Source organism: Equus quagga, chromosome 21, assembly GCF_021613505.1.
Source record: "Equus quagga isolate Etosha38 chromosome 21, UCLA_HA_Equagga_1.0, whole genome shotgun sequence".
NCBI lineage: Eukaryota > Metazoa > Chordata > Mammalia > Perissodactyla > Equidae > Equus > Equus quagga.
The window spans coordinates 27,667,534-27,685,640 of record NC_060287.1 but is presented as its reverse complement, the minus strand read 5'-3'; the positions used below and the strand labels follow the sequence as shown (position 1 = coordinate 27,685,640).

General features: G+C 41.0%; 1 protein-coding gene across 5 annotated transcripts in view; it reads left to right on the top strand.

The window, feature by feature from the left end:
• The window catches only part of LOC124231562 (rho guanine nucleotide exchange factor TIAM1), a 352,980-nt gene that overhangs the window by 259,492 nt on the left and 75,381 nt on the right, over window positions 1-18,107 (top strand). For all 5 annotated transcript variants that reach the window (XM_046648352.1, XM_046648354.1, XM_046648350.1 and 2 more), the window contains 5 exons: window positions 239-463; window positions 2,516-2,701; window positions 7,623-7,769; window positions 10,438-10,512; window positions 13,033-13,203. In XM_046648352.1, the coding sequence (XP_046504308.1) occupies window positions 239-463; window positions 2,516-2,701; window positions 7,623-7,769; window positions 10,438-10,512; window positions 13,033-13,203 (804 nt within the window). The remainder of the gene's footprint in view (window positions 1-238; window positions 464-2,515; window positions 2,702-7,622; window positions 7,770-10,437; window positions 10,513-13,032; window positions 13,204-18,107) is intronic.

The window sequence follows — 18,107 nt, the reverse complement described above, 5'->3', positions numbered from 1 at the left end:
GTGACTTCATTCTGGACAGCCCTTGGGGGCTAGAGGTAGGGTTGGTGTCTGACTTAAGACTAACTTATTTTATCAAGTCTCTGAAGGAAGAGGAGGTCAGAGAGGTTAGCCTTCCCCGTCGGGTGTCTGGACCTGTCATCTGGACTCCCAGGCGTTGCTTCTCTGGAAATACACTGTTTCATCTCCAGTGACCTAAGAGCTGGCTGTTTCTTCTTTGTCCCCACCTCCCCCCTTACAGACCACCAGCCAGACGGAGCTGGAAAACTGGATCACCGCCATCCATTCTGCCTGCGCAGCTGCCGTCGCAAGACACCACCACAAGGAAGACACGCTCCGACTCCTGAAGTCAGAAATCAAGAAACTGGAACAAAAGATTGATATGGATGAAAAGATGAAGAAAATGGGTGAAATGCAGCTGTCTTCAGTCACTGATTCAAAGAAGAAGAAAACTATATTAGATCAGGTAATCATTCTTCCGTGTTTAGACTTGGGTGAAATCGTTGGGTCTCTAAAGTTTCTCTGCTGCCTTTGGAATCGAGAAACATCATCGGTTATCTTGTTGTCAGCTTGTCACCCAGGCTGCTAAATTCTTTATTGTGACTGTCACTTTTCCTCACCCATTGTTCACAGTTGATTGTTATGAGCTAAAGGGAACAATATTACATTGAATGAAAGACAGAAATCTAATAGAGGAGCTTTCCCACTGCCACCAATGGCATGCTGTTCTAGGGGATTGGTGTAATTGGAAAGTCTGCAATGTCATTCTCCACCTTATTGGCTTGACTTGGAGCGCGACTATGGTGGGGATTAATTCCTGACTCCTCAATAGATTTAGATTGCTAAATATAGAAAAGGTAGAGTGTGCTTTAAAATATATATACATAATTGCTGTCTATGAGCGTAAGTGTGTGTCATGCTAAAAACAGAAGATTTAGTTGGATAACAAAGGACATTTTTGCCTTTTATTCAGTTGTTTTAAAGTCAGGTAGCCACCTAGTAATGCTTTGAAACTTTGTCCAAATGTGTAGAAAGGAATTATGTGAATAAATGCTATTTAAATAATTGAAGAGTTGATGATGTGGACCAGCATGTGCTCTTCGATATTTCTGTCCCTCTGTTCTTTCCTCCTATTACCTGACACTATTTTTTTTCAATTGAGGCAAAATTCACATAATATAAAATTAACCTTTGTTGTGTCTGTGAGGAAGAGTGGCCCTGAGCTAACGCCTTTTGCCAATCTTTCTCTTTTTTGCTTGAGGAAGATGGCCCTGAGCTAACATCGGTGCCCATCTCCCTCTATTCTGTATGTGGCACAGTGCCACAGCATGCCTCGATGAGTGGTGTAGATCTAACCCTGTGGACCTGGGAGTGCACAATGTGGAGTGCACTGGGCTTAACCACTACACCACCAGGTTGGCCCCTAAAATTAACCATTTTGATATGTACAATTCAGTATCATTTAATACATTCACAGGTTGTTCCCCTCTGCCCCGACATTCAGTTTTTATGGATTTACCTATTTTGGATGTTTCATATAAGTGGAATTGCATAACATGTGACTTTTTGTGTCCAACTTCATTCACTTAGCGTACTGTCTTGGAGGTTGTGCCACATTGTAGCAGGTGGCAGTCTTTCATTCCTTTTTATGGCTGAGTATTATTCCATTGTATATAGACACCACGATTTGTTTATCCATTCATCCGTTGATGGACATTTGGGCTGTTTCCACTGTTTGACTGTTGTGAGTAGTGCTATGAACATGCATGTGCATTAATGCTATATTTTCAGTTGAAGTAAAAAGGTAGATATCAACCATTTATCATTGCCCATAACATCATTAACATCCCTAAGCCTTCACTATATGCCAGACCCTCTGCTAAGTCTTATGCTTGCATCATCTTATTTAAACATCTCATCACCTTAGGAGGTAGGTGTTATTTTCCCATTTTGAAAAATGAGGAAATGTCTTAGCTGCTCCCTGTGGCTGGAACTGTGTATTCCAGAGCCTGGCTCTCCACCACCCAGTGTTTTCCATTTCCCATTCTGTACTCTCTACCACTCACCTCTCCTCAAACAGCCTTGGTCTCTTTGCCTCTGCTCTTTTCCTTTGTCTTTCTATGAAAGCCACCTCTTGTAAGTCATATAATTCTCCAGTGCTGAAAATCTACATTTTTTACTTCTGCTGTGGGTGTGTGGCCCAGAGCCTGGGGCTGATGAACCTGTAATGCCCACAAACATGAAATCTATGATGAGGAACACAGAGCAACTAATGATACACTTTCTGTTTATCCTTCTGACTTTACGGCTATAGGTCTTTGCAGAAAAACGTGTAAGCTATGAAGACAATAATACTTGACCTGCTATTATCTGAAAAACTTAGGGTACTTGTTGCTTACCCCTCAGGATTAAAATTAATACCTTTACGGCAAATAGATTTGTAATATTTGTGTAGGATAAACTTGTTAAGATTTATCTTCCCTTTTTCTCACCTTTTCCCACATTGTCACCTCTGTAGATCTTTGTTTGGGAGCAAAATCTCGAACAGTTCCAAATGGACCTATTTCGTTACCGCTGTTACTTAGCCAGCCTCCAAGGCGGGGAGCTGCCGAACCCTAAAAGGCTACTTGCTTTTGCAAGCCGACCAACGAAAGTGGCAATGGGCCGCCTCGGAATCTTTTCGGTATCATCCTTTCATGCCCTGGTGAGTCGAAGCTGATGTATTTTTGAAAAATATGCATCTTGAGTATTAATCCTGAGCAGGACTTGACCAGAGTCTCTGAAGTGTTTTTCTAGTTCACTGCTGTGTATGGATTTCTGACATGTTCTTTCTCTGCAGTGGGTGCAAACCTTCATTCGAAGCTATTCTGAAATTTATTACTTAAGCCTCTCTTGATGGGGCCTAAATTGTTGTGCAAAGAAAACATGGAAGGTATTATCTTAAGAGATCTTTGCCTGTAGTGTTTGTTGATAACTTATGTCGTCTTTCAGTAGAGTCATGTTTCTAACACAAATATATGTATTTTACATTAATTTTATGGAAATGGTAAGTGGAGAGCTCTCTCATACATAAATGTGTTGTCTCTGTCTCTCTCGCACACACGAAAAACTTACACCAAATATCGAAAACTGATCTCTTTGGAGATCTCCCTTTTCAGTTTATTTTTTAGCATCGTTTTGATGGCCATAAATACCTAATGCATAGAGGAAGGCAAAGACCTTCCATGATTTACCAGCCCAACATATGTTGGAAGAGAATTTTCATTAGACCTCCAGGGCGGTGGATTGTATAGCTGTGTTGTGTGTTTGCAGTGTGTAATTTCGTGTACTTGCTAAATCGTGAAGAGCTTTATGTGCTTTTGGCTCCTTTCTTCTCAGAAATTGCTATGCGAGTAACATGGTTTTACCCTATCCAAGTCAACACCCACTTAAAATGTACTACACCTTAGCACATTTGCTGTGGAATTAAATGTTAAGGCTCAGGTTCCAGAAGCTGCTTTGGAAAACCTTAGCTGTGCTGCTCTTGGCTTGCGGTGTCAGCTGTACCCTTCAATTGAATTCAGAGCTGTAATTCAGTCAGAGGCGTTTGTATTCTTTATAAATAGATTAGCGTCATCATCTGGATAATTAGGGGTAGATTTACATTTTTAAAGAAGTCTTAAGCCAATTTCTGGAGTTATTAAAACTGGCACCCTGATTTGTTCTGTTAATTACAGCTCAGCTCCTGGTCTCCCTGGCTACCACCTCTCCTTGTAGCTGTTAGGTCCTATTTTTGAGTAGTGATGGGTCGAAGTGCTGCGATGAGTAAGTCTTGCAAAGGGTTTTCAGTTTGTGGCTCTAAGACTCTTTCTCTGAGACCCGGACGCCAATTTTTAACTTAGCCAAATCTCAGTTTGCCTCTTCTGCAAAAAAGTTGGGATAAAAATTCTTATTTACCTCTTTGTAAGAATGTCGTAAATTGAGGGAGCATTTTTATTAAGGAAGCTTATGATGCTAGTGATGTGGCATCAGCGTTAATACTCAATCCTGAGTAGCCAAACGTCTCTTTTCTTTTATCTGGCCTGATTTTGGAGAAAGTCATTTTACTGTCTACCAAAAACTTCTGTGCCTTAATTATTTTCTTCAAAGCCATTGGAACTAACTTCTCTGAGATGGAGAAGTAAAAGCCACTGTATTACCCTTCCATAATTCATCTTCAGACCTTCTAATTTCCTCTATCTCAATATCTGTGATTTGTGGGTGCTTTTGATGGGCAGGCTATTGACATCTGGCCAGTGGCAGATGAGGGTGGAGGGTTAGTAACTCTTTTAGGTTTTTTGGCCAGTGATTTTTAAAGAAGAATATTTTATTCCATATCTGCAACTCTGTTTCTTTGTTCTTTTTATGCTGGCTGCATCAGCAGTGCGAACCTGCATGTCTCTATGTCCTTGCAAACTTCTCTTTTCCATGAGGGGGATCATTTCCGACAGAACAAGTTAGGCAGGCCTGTTGGATATCTATTCCTGTTTGTTGCTGCAGCTCCTGCAGGAGATCCCGGGCAGGGAATTTTGCAGGCTGATTTATTGGATACTTATTTTTTCCTCCTCTTCTTGTCATTTGACCCCAGGGAATTTTTTTTTCCCCTTGGAGTTGAAATGTTCTTCAATTTAGCCTTTGTCTAGGCATTTTTTTTTTTCTCCTTTTAAGTGGGGGGCGTGGGAGGAGGAGGTGTGAGGGCAACAGGGTGAGGGGAGGAGACTTGAGCTACAATTTAAGTACCATTCACCAGGAGGGCTTCCCATAATACTCAGTGATTTGCGGTAATTAACTGAAGGGTCCCCGCTGTACTCTTTGAAAGAAGGTTATCATTGTTCTTGTTTGCACAGATGAGCAGAATGATAGAGTAATCAGGTCCCAGCCACAAAGGGAGGCATTGTCTGGGCAAAGATCATTGAGAAACTCTTGAGGTCTTGTCCAATAGTTCTTTTGCTAGCCTTTTTTTTTTCCTTCTAAATCCCTTTGCTCATTTTGAGTCATTATTATCTTGGGGTTAGCAGTTGCTTTTGCTGTTTACAAGGTCCCCAACAGTTTAGCATAGTTACTGTAAGAACCTTAAATAAAGTGCCCATTTTTGAAACAGACTGAGCCAACTGGTCAGCTGGTAACTGAGAATATTTATGGTTGTGTGAGTTTCTCTTCCAGACTCTGTTTTTCTAAAATTATAAACTGAGGAGTTACTGTTGAATTGTTGTAACCGTGTTATGTAGGATCTCTGCTTTTGCTTTTGTGATGTTTGTTTATTTATTCATTCGTTCAGCAAATATGTGTGAGTGACTGGCATATGTTAGTTACTGTCCTCATAATTAGGGTTATGGCAGTGATCAACCCCAGTGCTCCTGTCCTATGGGAGCTTGTGTTCTTGTGGGAGAGATGGATAATAGATAAGTAAGTAAGTAAATAAACACAATAAATATAGATATTGATGTGTGCTATGAGGGAGGTGAATAGGGTAATACGTATTGATACATATACACACACATACATATGTTTATATATATTCACTATCTAATCTGTCTATCTGTCTATCTGTCTGGCTGCCTGTGTGTATGTGTATATGTATCTATTTATGGATAGATTATCTACTTATAAATATATATATATATATAAGACCAAATGGGCATTTTTTTTCTCTAGGATTTTACCCTTAACACTATTTCCTCAGTGGTTGTTATCCTCATTTTGTCATAACTGACATTGCCGTAGTCACACAAGCATGTATGTGTGTCAGCACCTTGTAATTCATTTCTTCTCCAAATTTTGTTTACCTTTAACTTAGAAAGTGATGAAAATAGAGAAAAGAAAATGTTCACATATTTGATATCAACATGTGCCTTTTGTTTTGTGATTTTTGTTCCCTGACACCTTGAATCTAACTGTAGATGAGAGCTCTTTCTTATAGAGCTTTCCCCCTGCTGTCCGGGAAACCTCGTTTTCCTATGCCGGGATCTGGGTTTTCTTACGTGCTAAGCTGGGAAAGTGCAAGACCTCTCAGCTCCCTCATCTTCCTATTTTCCTTTGGGACCCAAACCTCCTTCCTCATACCGTGCAGAGAAGTTGTTTTGATTCCTGTTTTTAATGTATGTGAGGTCTTTGCCAGTCTACTCTTGGGGCTTCCACGGTATTTACTCTGTCACTACTGAAAACCCCAGAGAAGCCTGCCTTCTAACCAGCATGCAGACTGCTGGGGAAGCCCCTTTGGTTACCAAAGAATATTCCATCCCCTACATGGCTGCCAGTTGGCAGCCATCACACTGGGAGTTGCCCGTGTGGGAATCTATGACAAGTGGGTTCCAAGACATTCACTTCCAGCAATGAAGAATGGGTGGGGAAGTTTCATGTCAAGTCTGACTCGCTCTGCCTCCTGGCACTCCCTTCTTTGAAAGGAGAGCCCGTGGGTGGCCTATTGAGATCTCCTGGCAGGAGTTCCCTTAAGTGCCTGGGACTTTGCTTACCACCTGTAGGGTAAAGTTCAAGCCTGACTGTTTGCCTGGGAAGGACTTTGTGGGGTCCTCACAGAGATTCAGCATCTACTTGAGCGCTTAGCACGGTGGCAGATTGAAATTTGGCTATTCCCTTCTGAAATACTTGTCTGGGTTGCTGGCATCTTGCAAGTAACTCAACATAGTTTAGTTTCCTTTTTCTGTTTTTTGTTTTCTAGACAAAATACAACTGTCATTCCCCTTTCACCTAATCATAGGACCTGCAAGGCTAGTAAGGTGGCTTCACCATCTTCATGGAGCCAAGTCCCTTCCATCTTGTTGTTCTGCCATCCTTGAAAAGGCTTCTATCTGAATATTCTAGGCTGGCTAACATGTAGACTTTCCTGACATCAGGAAGGAGGAACATGGAGGATAATGGAGAGTCCCCCCTTCTGAGGATGCTTCCTGGAAATTGCAAATAGCCCGTCTTTTACCTCCCATTGACCGGAACTTTCTCACAAGCCCATGTTCCGCTACAAGGAAACTAAGTCAACTTGGGGGAGCCATGTGCTCAGCTGTGTTTGGGGTTTCTCTGACTGAGGTACAAGGGAGAGTGATACTGGCCACCACTATTACTTGCCTAATTAGGAAAGTGAGTTTATGTAATTCTAAGAAAACTAAATAGAAGAGATTTGTAAATTTAGGTTTAATGTGGAATCACAGAAACCAAAGTCTTCTGTTTTCACTATTTTTGCTGACACTTAGGCACTGTTTTTCATTAGAATGCTGAAAAAGCTCTGTAGCATTTGGGGAGAATCTCAAGAAAGTGTGCTAATTTAACTTGATGCCACTGTTCAAGCCTGTGACCCGAGGACATCTAACTGTTGGAAACATAACAGTACATTCTATTACTATTTTATTTATTTTTACTGATGATTTCAGACAATGATTGAGTTTGCTAACCTTTCACTTACATTTATAGTCATGGAGGGCCCTCAAAGTCTGAGTGTGTGTGAGTCATGGATTAAATGTTTTGGTGTTCGGGTCAGTGTTGGTTGGCGTAATGGAGGAGGGGTCTTTGAAGGGTGCGACTTAGTGAGGACCTTGAGAACAGCTGAGTGGTCCAGACACATCTCTCTTGTTGATGTCCCTCCTTGCTGTCTTCAGGTGGCAGCACGCACTGGAGAAACTGGAGTGAGAAGACGTACTCAGGCCATGTCCAGATCTGCAAGCAAGCGAAGGAGCAGGTTTTCTTCTCTTTGGGGTCTGGACACTACCTCCAAAAAGAAGCAGGGACGCCCCAGCATCAATCAGGTGGGTTCCGGGGTGGATGGAAAAGCAAGCGTAGATGGCTTCCGTGACCACCTCACACTGGGATGTGTGTGCGTGTGTGTGTTCCTTCGTTGACAATGAGTCTTATTTAAAATCAGCTAGTTGACAGAAAGAAGTTAGTTGTGTTAGGGGCTTTTAATAGATAATATACACCCATAACATTGAACTCTGCTATCAGTCTATCACCAAGCTCCAGCCCTCCACCTGCATCCTTTCCAAACCCCGGTTAATTACAGACCTACTGAGAGTGCACAAGTCATCTGGAGTCTTCAGAAAAAACCAGGGCTTGATGCTGAAGCCAAGTGGGCACCTGAGCACAGAGTCTTTTAAGCTGCCTCTGGCGCTGGATCAAAGGCAGCCTCCAGGGAAATCTGATTGTTTCTTTGCCCTTGACTTTCTGGGGTTGACATTAAATGAGCAGTTCGTCTGCCTACTGGTTTGAGGAACCAGGAATCTGAGAGTGCTCGCTTGCTGCCTGGACTCCCTTCTGCAGAGATGCTGGGGCTTGAAGGGGACCTCAGTACATCATGAATGGTACCCTTCATGAATGTCGGTGTCAGGCCTCTAATACCTGTGTGCTGCGCCTCCTTGATTTTACTCCTTTACCAGCCATGGCCACTTTCCTACGGGAGCTGCTGCTGAGAGGCTCACTCTCCATTGTCACTGTCATTCTTCTTTGGCTTTGAGAAATGAGTGGCTCCAGAACTGCTTCAGGTTTTAGGGACTGAAGAGACATGGGTATTTGAAAGAAGGAGAATGTCCAGTACTTGGGCTGCAGTGGCTGGAAAGTGAGGCACTGGACTTTTTTGAGGTCATGACAAGGATTACCAATTTGACCTCTTCACTCTGAGCCCTTAGGCAAAGTGAGAAGTCAGTTGACTGACTTAAAGAAAGATCCCTCATTATTTGTTCTGACAATTCTAGCCATTCTTTTACCTAAAAACTGAAATTCACAGGAGAAATTCGTCCTGAAAGCTGATGTACTAAGTCCTTCCCTGACCAACATGCTCGCCATTTAAAACATGGAGGGTCTGTCTCCTTGGTGGAACTGGCAGGAGACCAGAGGAGCAAAGGATCGGAGGGCCTGAGACCGTGCAATGCTGCAGTGTGTCCTGTGCTCTGTGGGGAGAGTAGAGCATCAAGGTGGCTGCCATGCGATTGTAGTACATCTGAAGAAGACACTGTTTGGAGGAAAGTCAGTATTTCATCGGAAAAACCATGCAAGAAACTTGCTAGCTGTTGATGAAATCTGCAAAAGAATAACATTACCGATCAGCATCTGTCCCCTCCTTTTGGGAGGTGGTGTCTTTTTGTATGCATCCTCTGTCATTGCAGATGACTCAGACCACGGCTATAAATATGTGAGAGCCTTGCAGTTGGCAACTGGGCTTGAACTTCTCTGCTATCAGAAGCCTTGGTTCATATGGTTCCACTGTGTTGGCGCCAGGTTAGGGTACAGCCCATGGCTGCTGAAATATATAGCTGAATTTAAATGAATCCGAGAGAATGTTTTTAACGTTTTTTTAAATCAAAGGATGATGTCATATCTCATAAGCAATTCTTGTTATTCTCTCTTAAAGTAAGAGCTGAGAAAAACTTCTTGGGGGCTGGCGTGGTGGCATAGTGGTTAAATTTGTGTGCCCTGCTTCAGCAGCCAGGGGATCAGTGGTTTGGATCTTGGGCGTGGACCTACACACTGCTCATCAAGCCATGCTGTGGTGGCATCCCACATAGCAGAACTAGAAGGACTTACAACTAGGATATACAACTGTGTGCTGGGGCTTTGGGGAGGAAGAAAAAAGAGGAAGATTGGCAACAGATATTAGCTCAGGGCCAATCTTCCTCACCAAAAAAAAAAAAAAAATTTGCATACCTTTAAAAAAAACAAAAAACAAAAACTTCTTGCTTAGCCATAAGCATACCAATAGAAATTTACTTATTAATTCAGTACTTGAAATGGATAAAAATAGTATGTTTCTATATATCTCATTTGCATCCGGGCAAAGGCTTTTTCATAATCATGTGTATTATCCTGACCGTACACGTTCAGTTTAGAGCCAGTATATAGAATTTCTCATGTCCATGTGTTTAGATTTTGACTACCTAGTGGCATTAGTACCCTCTTCTGATTTTAATCATGTCTTTAGGTTAGCAGGATTCATTAAATTTCAAATAATAGACAAATTTCTGTTTTTTTAAATAAAAAACATTTTCTGTGGCATTGTGGTAAAGTAATTATAAATGTATATTTTCAGGTTCCACTCAACAGTATTAAAGAGTAAACTAATCGTTATTGATAGCTATCTGATCAAGTATGTGATGCTATGGCAGAAATTCTTCACTGAGAACAAATCTAAGATGTTCATTGTTTTTGCAAGTTTATTTTGTTTCAATGTAGAGGAATTATCCATATCTAAAGCTATCTTTTCTTTTGAATTGTCAGCGATGTGGGAAGTGATCTACAAGGAGGAACATGTTTTCCATGGTCTGCTACCTGAATTATTTTAGCTGCTTTAGGATTTGATGTAGGAGTATCTGGAAACTTCTGGAATGTTTTCTAATAGCCACGCCCACTTTGCATTCCCCTTCCCATGTTTCATTTCTCCTTTTACCCAGATTTCTTTCTAAGACGATGCTTTTGTGTCTGCAGGTGTTCGGTGAGGGAACTGACACCGTGAAGAAGTCTTTAGAGGGAATCTTTGATGACACTGTTCCAGATGGCAAGGTAAAAATAAGCACATCTTCCTTTTCTAAAAGCACCACGAATGCATCAACATTACACAATGTAGTGGTTTCTTGGGATCCTAAAATTAAGTAGACTCGGTATTAAAAGCTGAAATGATCAATTCTTTAAAGTTATTAATAGATCAACCAGCGATGGGAAGCATTTTACATTTAAAACTTGACAACGATAAGAACATCCTCCTGCTGACATAACATTTTTGATACTTATCATTTGGATGTGTAAGTTTCCATCTAGAATGTAAGAGGAGATTGGGGTCTGGGTAGCTGAATTTTTTATGCCATTGCCAATTCCTTTTATGTACAACTTCCGTTCCCAAGAGGAGAGTTCTTGTTGCCCTCCCTCTCTGCCCACACGTGCTATTTTGCTCCCATTAATTTCGAAGAACTGCTCTGATAGTATGTTCTTAAAAATATATATATTTGCCTCCCAAGATAAGTATTCAATTAAAGATTCACAGACTTGGTTCAGCCTTGTGCTTGCATTTAAAAGGGGCTTTCAAACTGGTTTGATGGAAGGCCCATAAAGAATATTGATTTTTTTTTCCCAGGCCACTTTTTTCAGCCTCTAAATATATGGACATCTCGAGTTTTAAAGATCCTAACAGTGATACCGGCGACCTCTTTGTTGGGGGGTGGTTCTGATGTTGATAACATGAGCTTGGTATAATCTTCTGCTTCTTGGACTCAGAATCAATATGACAGAGGTCAGCTCTTGGTTGCCATGCAACCAAACAGTGGCGGTCAGCAGTTGCTCAGCCCCATGTTCTGGATGAAGCTGAGCCTCCAAAACCAGAATGTAGTGGGGAGTTCTGGCTGTTGGAGGGGGAGGAGAGAAGAGTGGCCATGGGTAGGCCTTTTCTGTCTTTCATAACCAAACTGTTCTTGGATGATGTCATCTTGGAAATACCCATCCATGGCAATCTCTTTGAACATCTTTCTCTGTTTCTGATGAAATTTGATGAAATTAAATTGCTGTCCCTAGGTGCAGTCCGAGTATAGTTTTTGATGTTAACGTAGCCGTTTCTGAAGTTAGCTCATTCATCTTGCATACCATTCTTAATATACTTTTAATATCGAGATACCCTCTTCCCAGCCAACAGATCCTGGAAACTACAAGTTTTTCCCTTGTCTTTTTGTGTTACTTTTTTGTTTTTTCATTTTTTCTAGATGCTTCTTTATCCCACTTCTTGGCCAGAATGGCTTGTTCTCAAAGAGCAGTTTAGATGCAAAACTTGGGTAGATCCAGTGCTAAGGGGCACTTATTTAATGTGGCACAAGGGGACAGAGCAGGAATATTCCAATCATAGTTAATGGGATTTAGGCAAGTTGATTGCTTTTTGACCGTCCCTTCCCTGGGGTTCCATTTATCTGTGAAAGCAACACCATTCAAAGGCAGAGCTGAAATTGTCTTCTTCAATTGAATTTAGTTTAGTGGCTTTTACAAAAAATATCTCCCCCATTCAGGGATCTGTTCTTTTTATGTATGGAAGTTGTTTGTTACCATCTCTCAGCCTTTGTTTGGAAATGTGTTTCTTCTTGTAATTTGCTGATCCCAGCCTTGTTCTTGGTAATCTATAGATACCTATTTGCCAATCAGTGACCTGGTTATAAACCAATAATTAAAGCTTATTACTTAGCACATATTGAGCATCAATATTTTTATATTGCCAAAACCCAGCATAATTCTTTCTTTGCTTATTATACTGGGCTCCTAATATTTCATCAATCTATAGGGTGTTTCCTGGTTTAGCTGTTTAGCTTGCTTAAATGTAACCAAGCTGCTGAATGTGCACATAAGATACTTCTTCTCCCATCCCTATGAACTTTGTGCTGCTCCCTGATCCTCAGGCCAAGTGATGTAGAGGATGGAGTGATGGTAACAGCCTAGGGAGGCTTATTTTTGCCACGTTGTGCCATAAAGCTCATCCTTGATGTTCTCTGAACCTCATCTGGAAATGGAGCTGTCTCCCTCCCAGAGGTGTGCGAGAGGTCAGATGCGAGCACAGATATGATGCTCCTGGTAAATATGCAGTGCTAGAACTTCATCTTTGCTTTAAAAATTTCCATGGGTCTCATCGTTGCCTTTGAAACATACAGCTCCTATTCTTGTGGTCGGAATTCGCTGCCCCAAATTTGAAATGGGTCCCTGGAAGAAATAAGAGCGATAAAGCTGAGCTGAATGGATGACCCATTTCCTTCTTTCTTCCAAATTTTGGTACACTCTCATTCATGCCATGCCTGCCTGTGGATGCTGTGGACCAGGTGTGAGATCTGCCTCATATGTGAGGTCCGAAATCTTGCTCACCCCTCTCGCCCAATAAAGCTCCTTTCTCAGTAACTTCTTTCTCTCTCTGAAGATTGCTCTATACCCCTCACCACTGCTACCACTTCTGTCCTGGGCCCTTTTCACAGGACTAGATAATTCCTATGTGCAATCTGGGGATCTAAGATCATTCGAGACTGACTGTTGCTGCTCTGCTAACTTTATTTCTTATTGTAGAGGGAGAAAGAAATGGTATTACCTAGTGTCCACCAACACAATCCTGACTGCGACATTTGGGTCCACGAATATTTCACCCCGTCCTGGTTCTGTCTGCCAAATAATCAGCCAGCCCTGACAGTCGTCCGGCCGGGGGACACTGCACGGGACACCCTGGAGCTGATCTGCAAGGTATTGTTTTCTTGGAAAGAGCGGAGCGGGATGGGGAATCTTGGAAGACACATATGGAAACTCAGAGGTGTGTTGTGGAGGAAGTTACTTTAAAGCACACCTTCATTTCATTTCAGGGCAGCTTTGAGTTCCTTCATCGTAATAGGCATAATAAATATAAATGCTTTGGGAAGAGAGGGATTCTTTTAAAGAAGCTTCTTTCAACATGTGTATTTGATATATTTGTAATAAGCATATTACATGCTCATTGCAAAAATTTCAGACCATTTAGGTAAAGAAGAAAGCAGAAATTTAAGTCCATCCTTACTCAGAAAATCCGGAAATAACCACTGTAAACATTTTGGTGTTTGTCCTTCCATTCTCTTTTCTACATGCACACGCATGCATGTATTAATGACGTCACATTACTGTTTCTCATCTGCCCTTCAGCAGTGGCTGATACACCACAGACATCTGTAGGGAAGGGTAAACTGAAATAATTATAAGTTTGACCTCCATACAGGGAAATTCCTCTTCCTCTGAACACATAATTAGCTTCTTTTTGGTGACAAATGATTGAGCTCACTTTCCTACTTTCACCGTAAGCCATAGAAAGTCTTTGATCCTTTTCAAGGTAAAGCTGGTTTCATTTCTTTTTTTCCTCCTTGAAGGGCTGCCAGATGAATGGCCTGGAGCGAGGGAAGGGAAAGAGGAAAGAAAGGAGCTTTTCTTGTGGGCCTGTTTTTACTTTTCCGTAATTAATGGCATTCATAGTCTTGTTTAGTGGTCATATCAAGTCGGAAAAGGGGCTGATACTCCCCCATTGTACAGATGGAGAAGCTGAGGCTCAGAGCCTTAGTTCCTTGTCCGAGCTCACATCACATCAGTTGCCATGGGGGGACTCAGTCCACATCCAGATGCTTCAAACATGGCTGTGTCCTCCTGTGCCTGGTGGATGGTCACAAGAACTGTCAGAACCTGAGTCAGTCATCAGGAGGGACAGTCCTTAAGGGTCAGAAGAATCTGGAATATGTTCTGAGAGGAGTGGAATGATCTCCCTGGGGCCGATAAAGGCAAAGTGGAACCCTTTCTATCGTAATTTCATCCTAGTAGGAGGTGGATGGATACAATGATGTTTTTAGGACCTCCTCATTCAACACAATGGTTGATAAATCCCAAATAGCGCACTACCTCAGCAAGTACTCAACTCTGTAATTCTACAATCAGCAATTTTTGTATTTTTGGGGGCAGAAAAAAAGCACTAGAGCCTTTGTAAAGAAAAAATACGGCTCTTTATGTGAGTGGGGGAAATGGAATAGCCTGGCTCACATAAGCCTTTCGGATGGTCTTACATGGGGGCAAAGTAGAAGGGCCATTTGTTTCAGGACAAAGCTCAAATCAGCCCCCGCAGAGGTGTTAAAAATAAATGATACACTATTAAATGCTTTGAATCCTTCATGTACGTGTGTTCTTGCCTTTTGAAGATAATGGTATTTCTGTTCACATTTTTCATTTTAATTACTTAACAAAATTGGTCTATTGAGGATTTCTGCATTCCTTTATTTATAGATTAGCACGCTTCTTTAGAGACCCATTAATATTCTGCAGAGCTGTGGGAGTTATTCTCAGAACTGCAGCTGAAGGTGTCGAAAGTAGGACTCTGGCAGTTTTTATAAACCAAACTCTGGAGGGTCCTTCCAGGGAATAGCATTGCTTTGAGCCTGCTGCATACAATGGACTTAGAGCCAGGAATCGGAGGGTAGGTTAGAGTTTTCCAATAACCGTGGATTGGTAGAAAATTGAATAGTGAGTGGGGAAAATAGGGCTTGGCCCAACTTTTCGAGCTTTTGCTTTGATAGAAATGAAGGGAAGGAGGAATAATATTGTCCCTGCAACTTAGAGGCCATCTTTAGATAATAAGGTGGACCTGTTCCCCTATAAAGTGTTTATTTCTGTCACTTGAAAGGGTTTTGGTGGCATCGTTAGGGTGCAAATCCCTTTCTTTAACAATAAAAGGTCATCCCGCCGAATTTTTCTTGAATCCTCAGCTCTTTTTCCCAAAGCATAGAAATAAAGACAGAAACAATATGGTGTGGAACAAGCTTACGTCTTGAGTTTAAAAAGGGAGAACTTTTGTGTGCATTTTAAGAAATTGATGGTCTCTGAAAAAGCATCCATGTAGGGTAAATTACATAGTGTGCTCAGAACCAGGTGCCTTCTAAAGCTTGCCTCATCTTTGGAAAACACTTTATTGTAATTAGTGGAGGGATTTTATTCTTAAGAGGGAGAGAGATAATGGGGACAACAGTTCCACGTGTTGTTAATGATCTAATTAATGATGAGGATTTTTTTTCTTTTGGAGGAGGGACTGAGAACAAAGGTAATTGTCAGAATGTCTGTCTTTTCTTTATTGTCATTCTCAACGTTGGTGATGGACACTTTCCTCTAATATTTAATAATCAATCTCTTTCTTCTGTCTCTTGCATTCAGCTCATTCTCTTTCCTATTCTATCTGATCCACATCATTTCACATCAGTTTGTCACCTGCCACCCGAGCACCAGTCAAGTTCTGGTATAGTAAATGTTTCAAGATCTACATTTCATGTGTGGTTCATGTTATGGATGTTACAAAAATGATTGTTGCTAAACATAGCAGGTAACCATGTTGCTCTATGGGTTTTGGATATATTCTGATCATTGCAATTACCAAAATAATTGCAAAAAATTCATTCATTCATACTCACTGATATTATTCATGTGTGACCATGAGATCAGTTTTATTTCATGCCTTCACTATGTTGCTCTATGGCTTTGAATATTCTGATAACCATTGGCATTTAAAAAAATAAAAGGTCACCTTGAAGGGAGGATAAATATCTTTGGAAATTCTGCACTAGTACTTTGTGTGTCTGTGTGTGCATGGATTTCTGTATGTGGTAACTGCATGCTTTTATGTTTTCCTGAGAAGTTTGTCTGAAATGGAAGCATTTGAAGAGAAATGGAAGAGCGAAACATGATGGATTAGAAGATTACGTTATTTTCTGTTTTAATTGGCTCAAACTATTTACTGAAGAGATCTCTATTGTGTTTTGCTATTTCATCTATTGGAGTAGATGCAAATTTAAAAAAAAATGCTGACCAAACTAGAAATGGTTCTGTGATAATATTTATCTTATGGTATAATTTGCGGCTGCATTGCCTCAAAATGAATCAAATACTCTCTAAATAAGTTAAGTAAATGTACATTGGAAAACAAATTTGTACCACTTAAATTTTTTCCTACATGAATATCTCTTGAGTTAGGAAATTTTTTCTTGAATGTTTTGTGCATCTAAAGCAGCCCAAATATTTAGAATTACTATGTTAAAATGTTCATTAATATTTGGAATTCTTTTTGCACAAAGAAGTGTCGTGAACATGGTAAAGAGTTTGACCTGCTCTGATATTGACTTGCAGACACTTGAGGAGCATGAAATTCTTCTTGAGAATGCTGATGATGTGATTTAGTTAATTCATTAAGATTTTCCCTTTATGTTAGACCAGCCATGACTAACGAGGCTTTGTAATTGAGAAACATTTACCAAAATGATAAGACACACTGGTATATTGATTCAAAATCTCGTTTTCAGAGTAACTATTTATTGACCAAACTAGGGGCTTCTAGGTTACAAATAAGACCCTTAATAATTTTTATGATTGTGGGATGTGCTTATTTTTATTTTTTAAAGTTGTCAAGGCACCATTGTAACTTGAAGAAGTTTGGAAAATATGGTGGTGGAGGGGAGGGTGGCGAGAATCAGCCTTATTACGATTGTTCTATTTATCCTCCTTTTGTTCTCTTTGCTGTGTTAAACACTCTAAGTGAGGTACCTGGACAATGGTGCCAGCTGTTGTTTGTCATTCTCTGCACATCTGTGTAAATGTTTTCAGCACAGTAGCATTTAAGGCATGATGAGACTCTCCAGTCTTCTTCAGGGCCACCTTAAGATCTTTGGTGCCTGACAGTAGGCTGTCTCTCTCACACTGAGGTTTCAGGAACCAGAAGCTTCTTAGATGAGGTTGCTATTTGGGTCTGATTTCCAGAAGACTGTATATTTAAATGGCAGCCTCACTGGGAGGGTCCACAAAGTGTTTATTAATAACGATGAGAAAGTTTCCAAGTGGATTTGTTCTTGTTAACCAAGACCCCAGGAAGTTTCATCTCTTCCACTTCCACCTCAGTTGGAAACAGATGGTGAACCAAAATTTTTTGCTTCTAATTAAAGATTTCAGTGAGGACCTAGGTAGGCGGGAAGCATTAGTTGCTTCTGCCTCTGTGAAGGAAACTTCTCTTGCTTATCACGTCACCCCTATTATTATTAATTTTGTTATTTGTCTCAGTGCCTCTCCAGCCAGCAGTAGGTAGCCCACTTTAAAATTTCCCTGTTCTATATTTCTCTGACTTACCCTTCCACTCTTACGTTATCTTTGACATCAGCAGTCTGAGTGTGTCAGACACTGAGCATTTGGTCTCCAATACAGACAGTGAAAGCCCAAAGGCCACGTGCACGGGCATGTGTGGGCCCAGTGGCGCCTGTGGCCACACAGTGGGGGTTCAAACTTTCGCATTACTCAGGAGAGGATACAAATTCGAGGGTCCCAAGATACACTGATAGAAAACTTCTTTATCAGTCCACTACGTGTTCAGAACGGACTCGTTTCCACTTTCTGAAAATGTGTTTCTCTAATGATGCAGGATGCCTGTCCTACATGTATATTTATTCAAAAAGCAGAACCATCGCTACCAACCTCTCGTTTTCTGTACGCCCTACAGCCACACACACTCCTGAAGACTGCATTTATGTTCTATTAATTTACGGGTTTCGCAGTGCTTCACACAGTGTCTGGCATACTTAAGAGTTTGTTAGACATTAGAATGACTATTA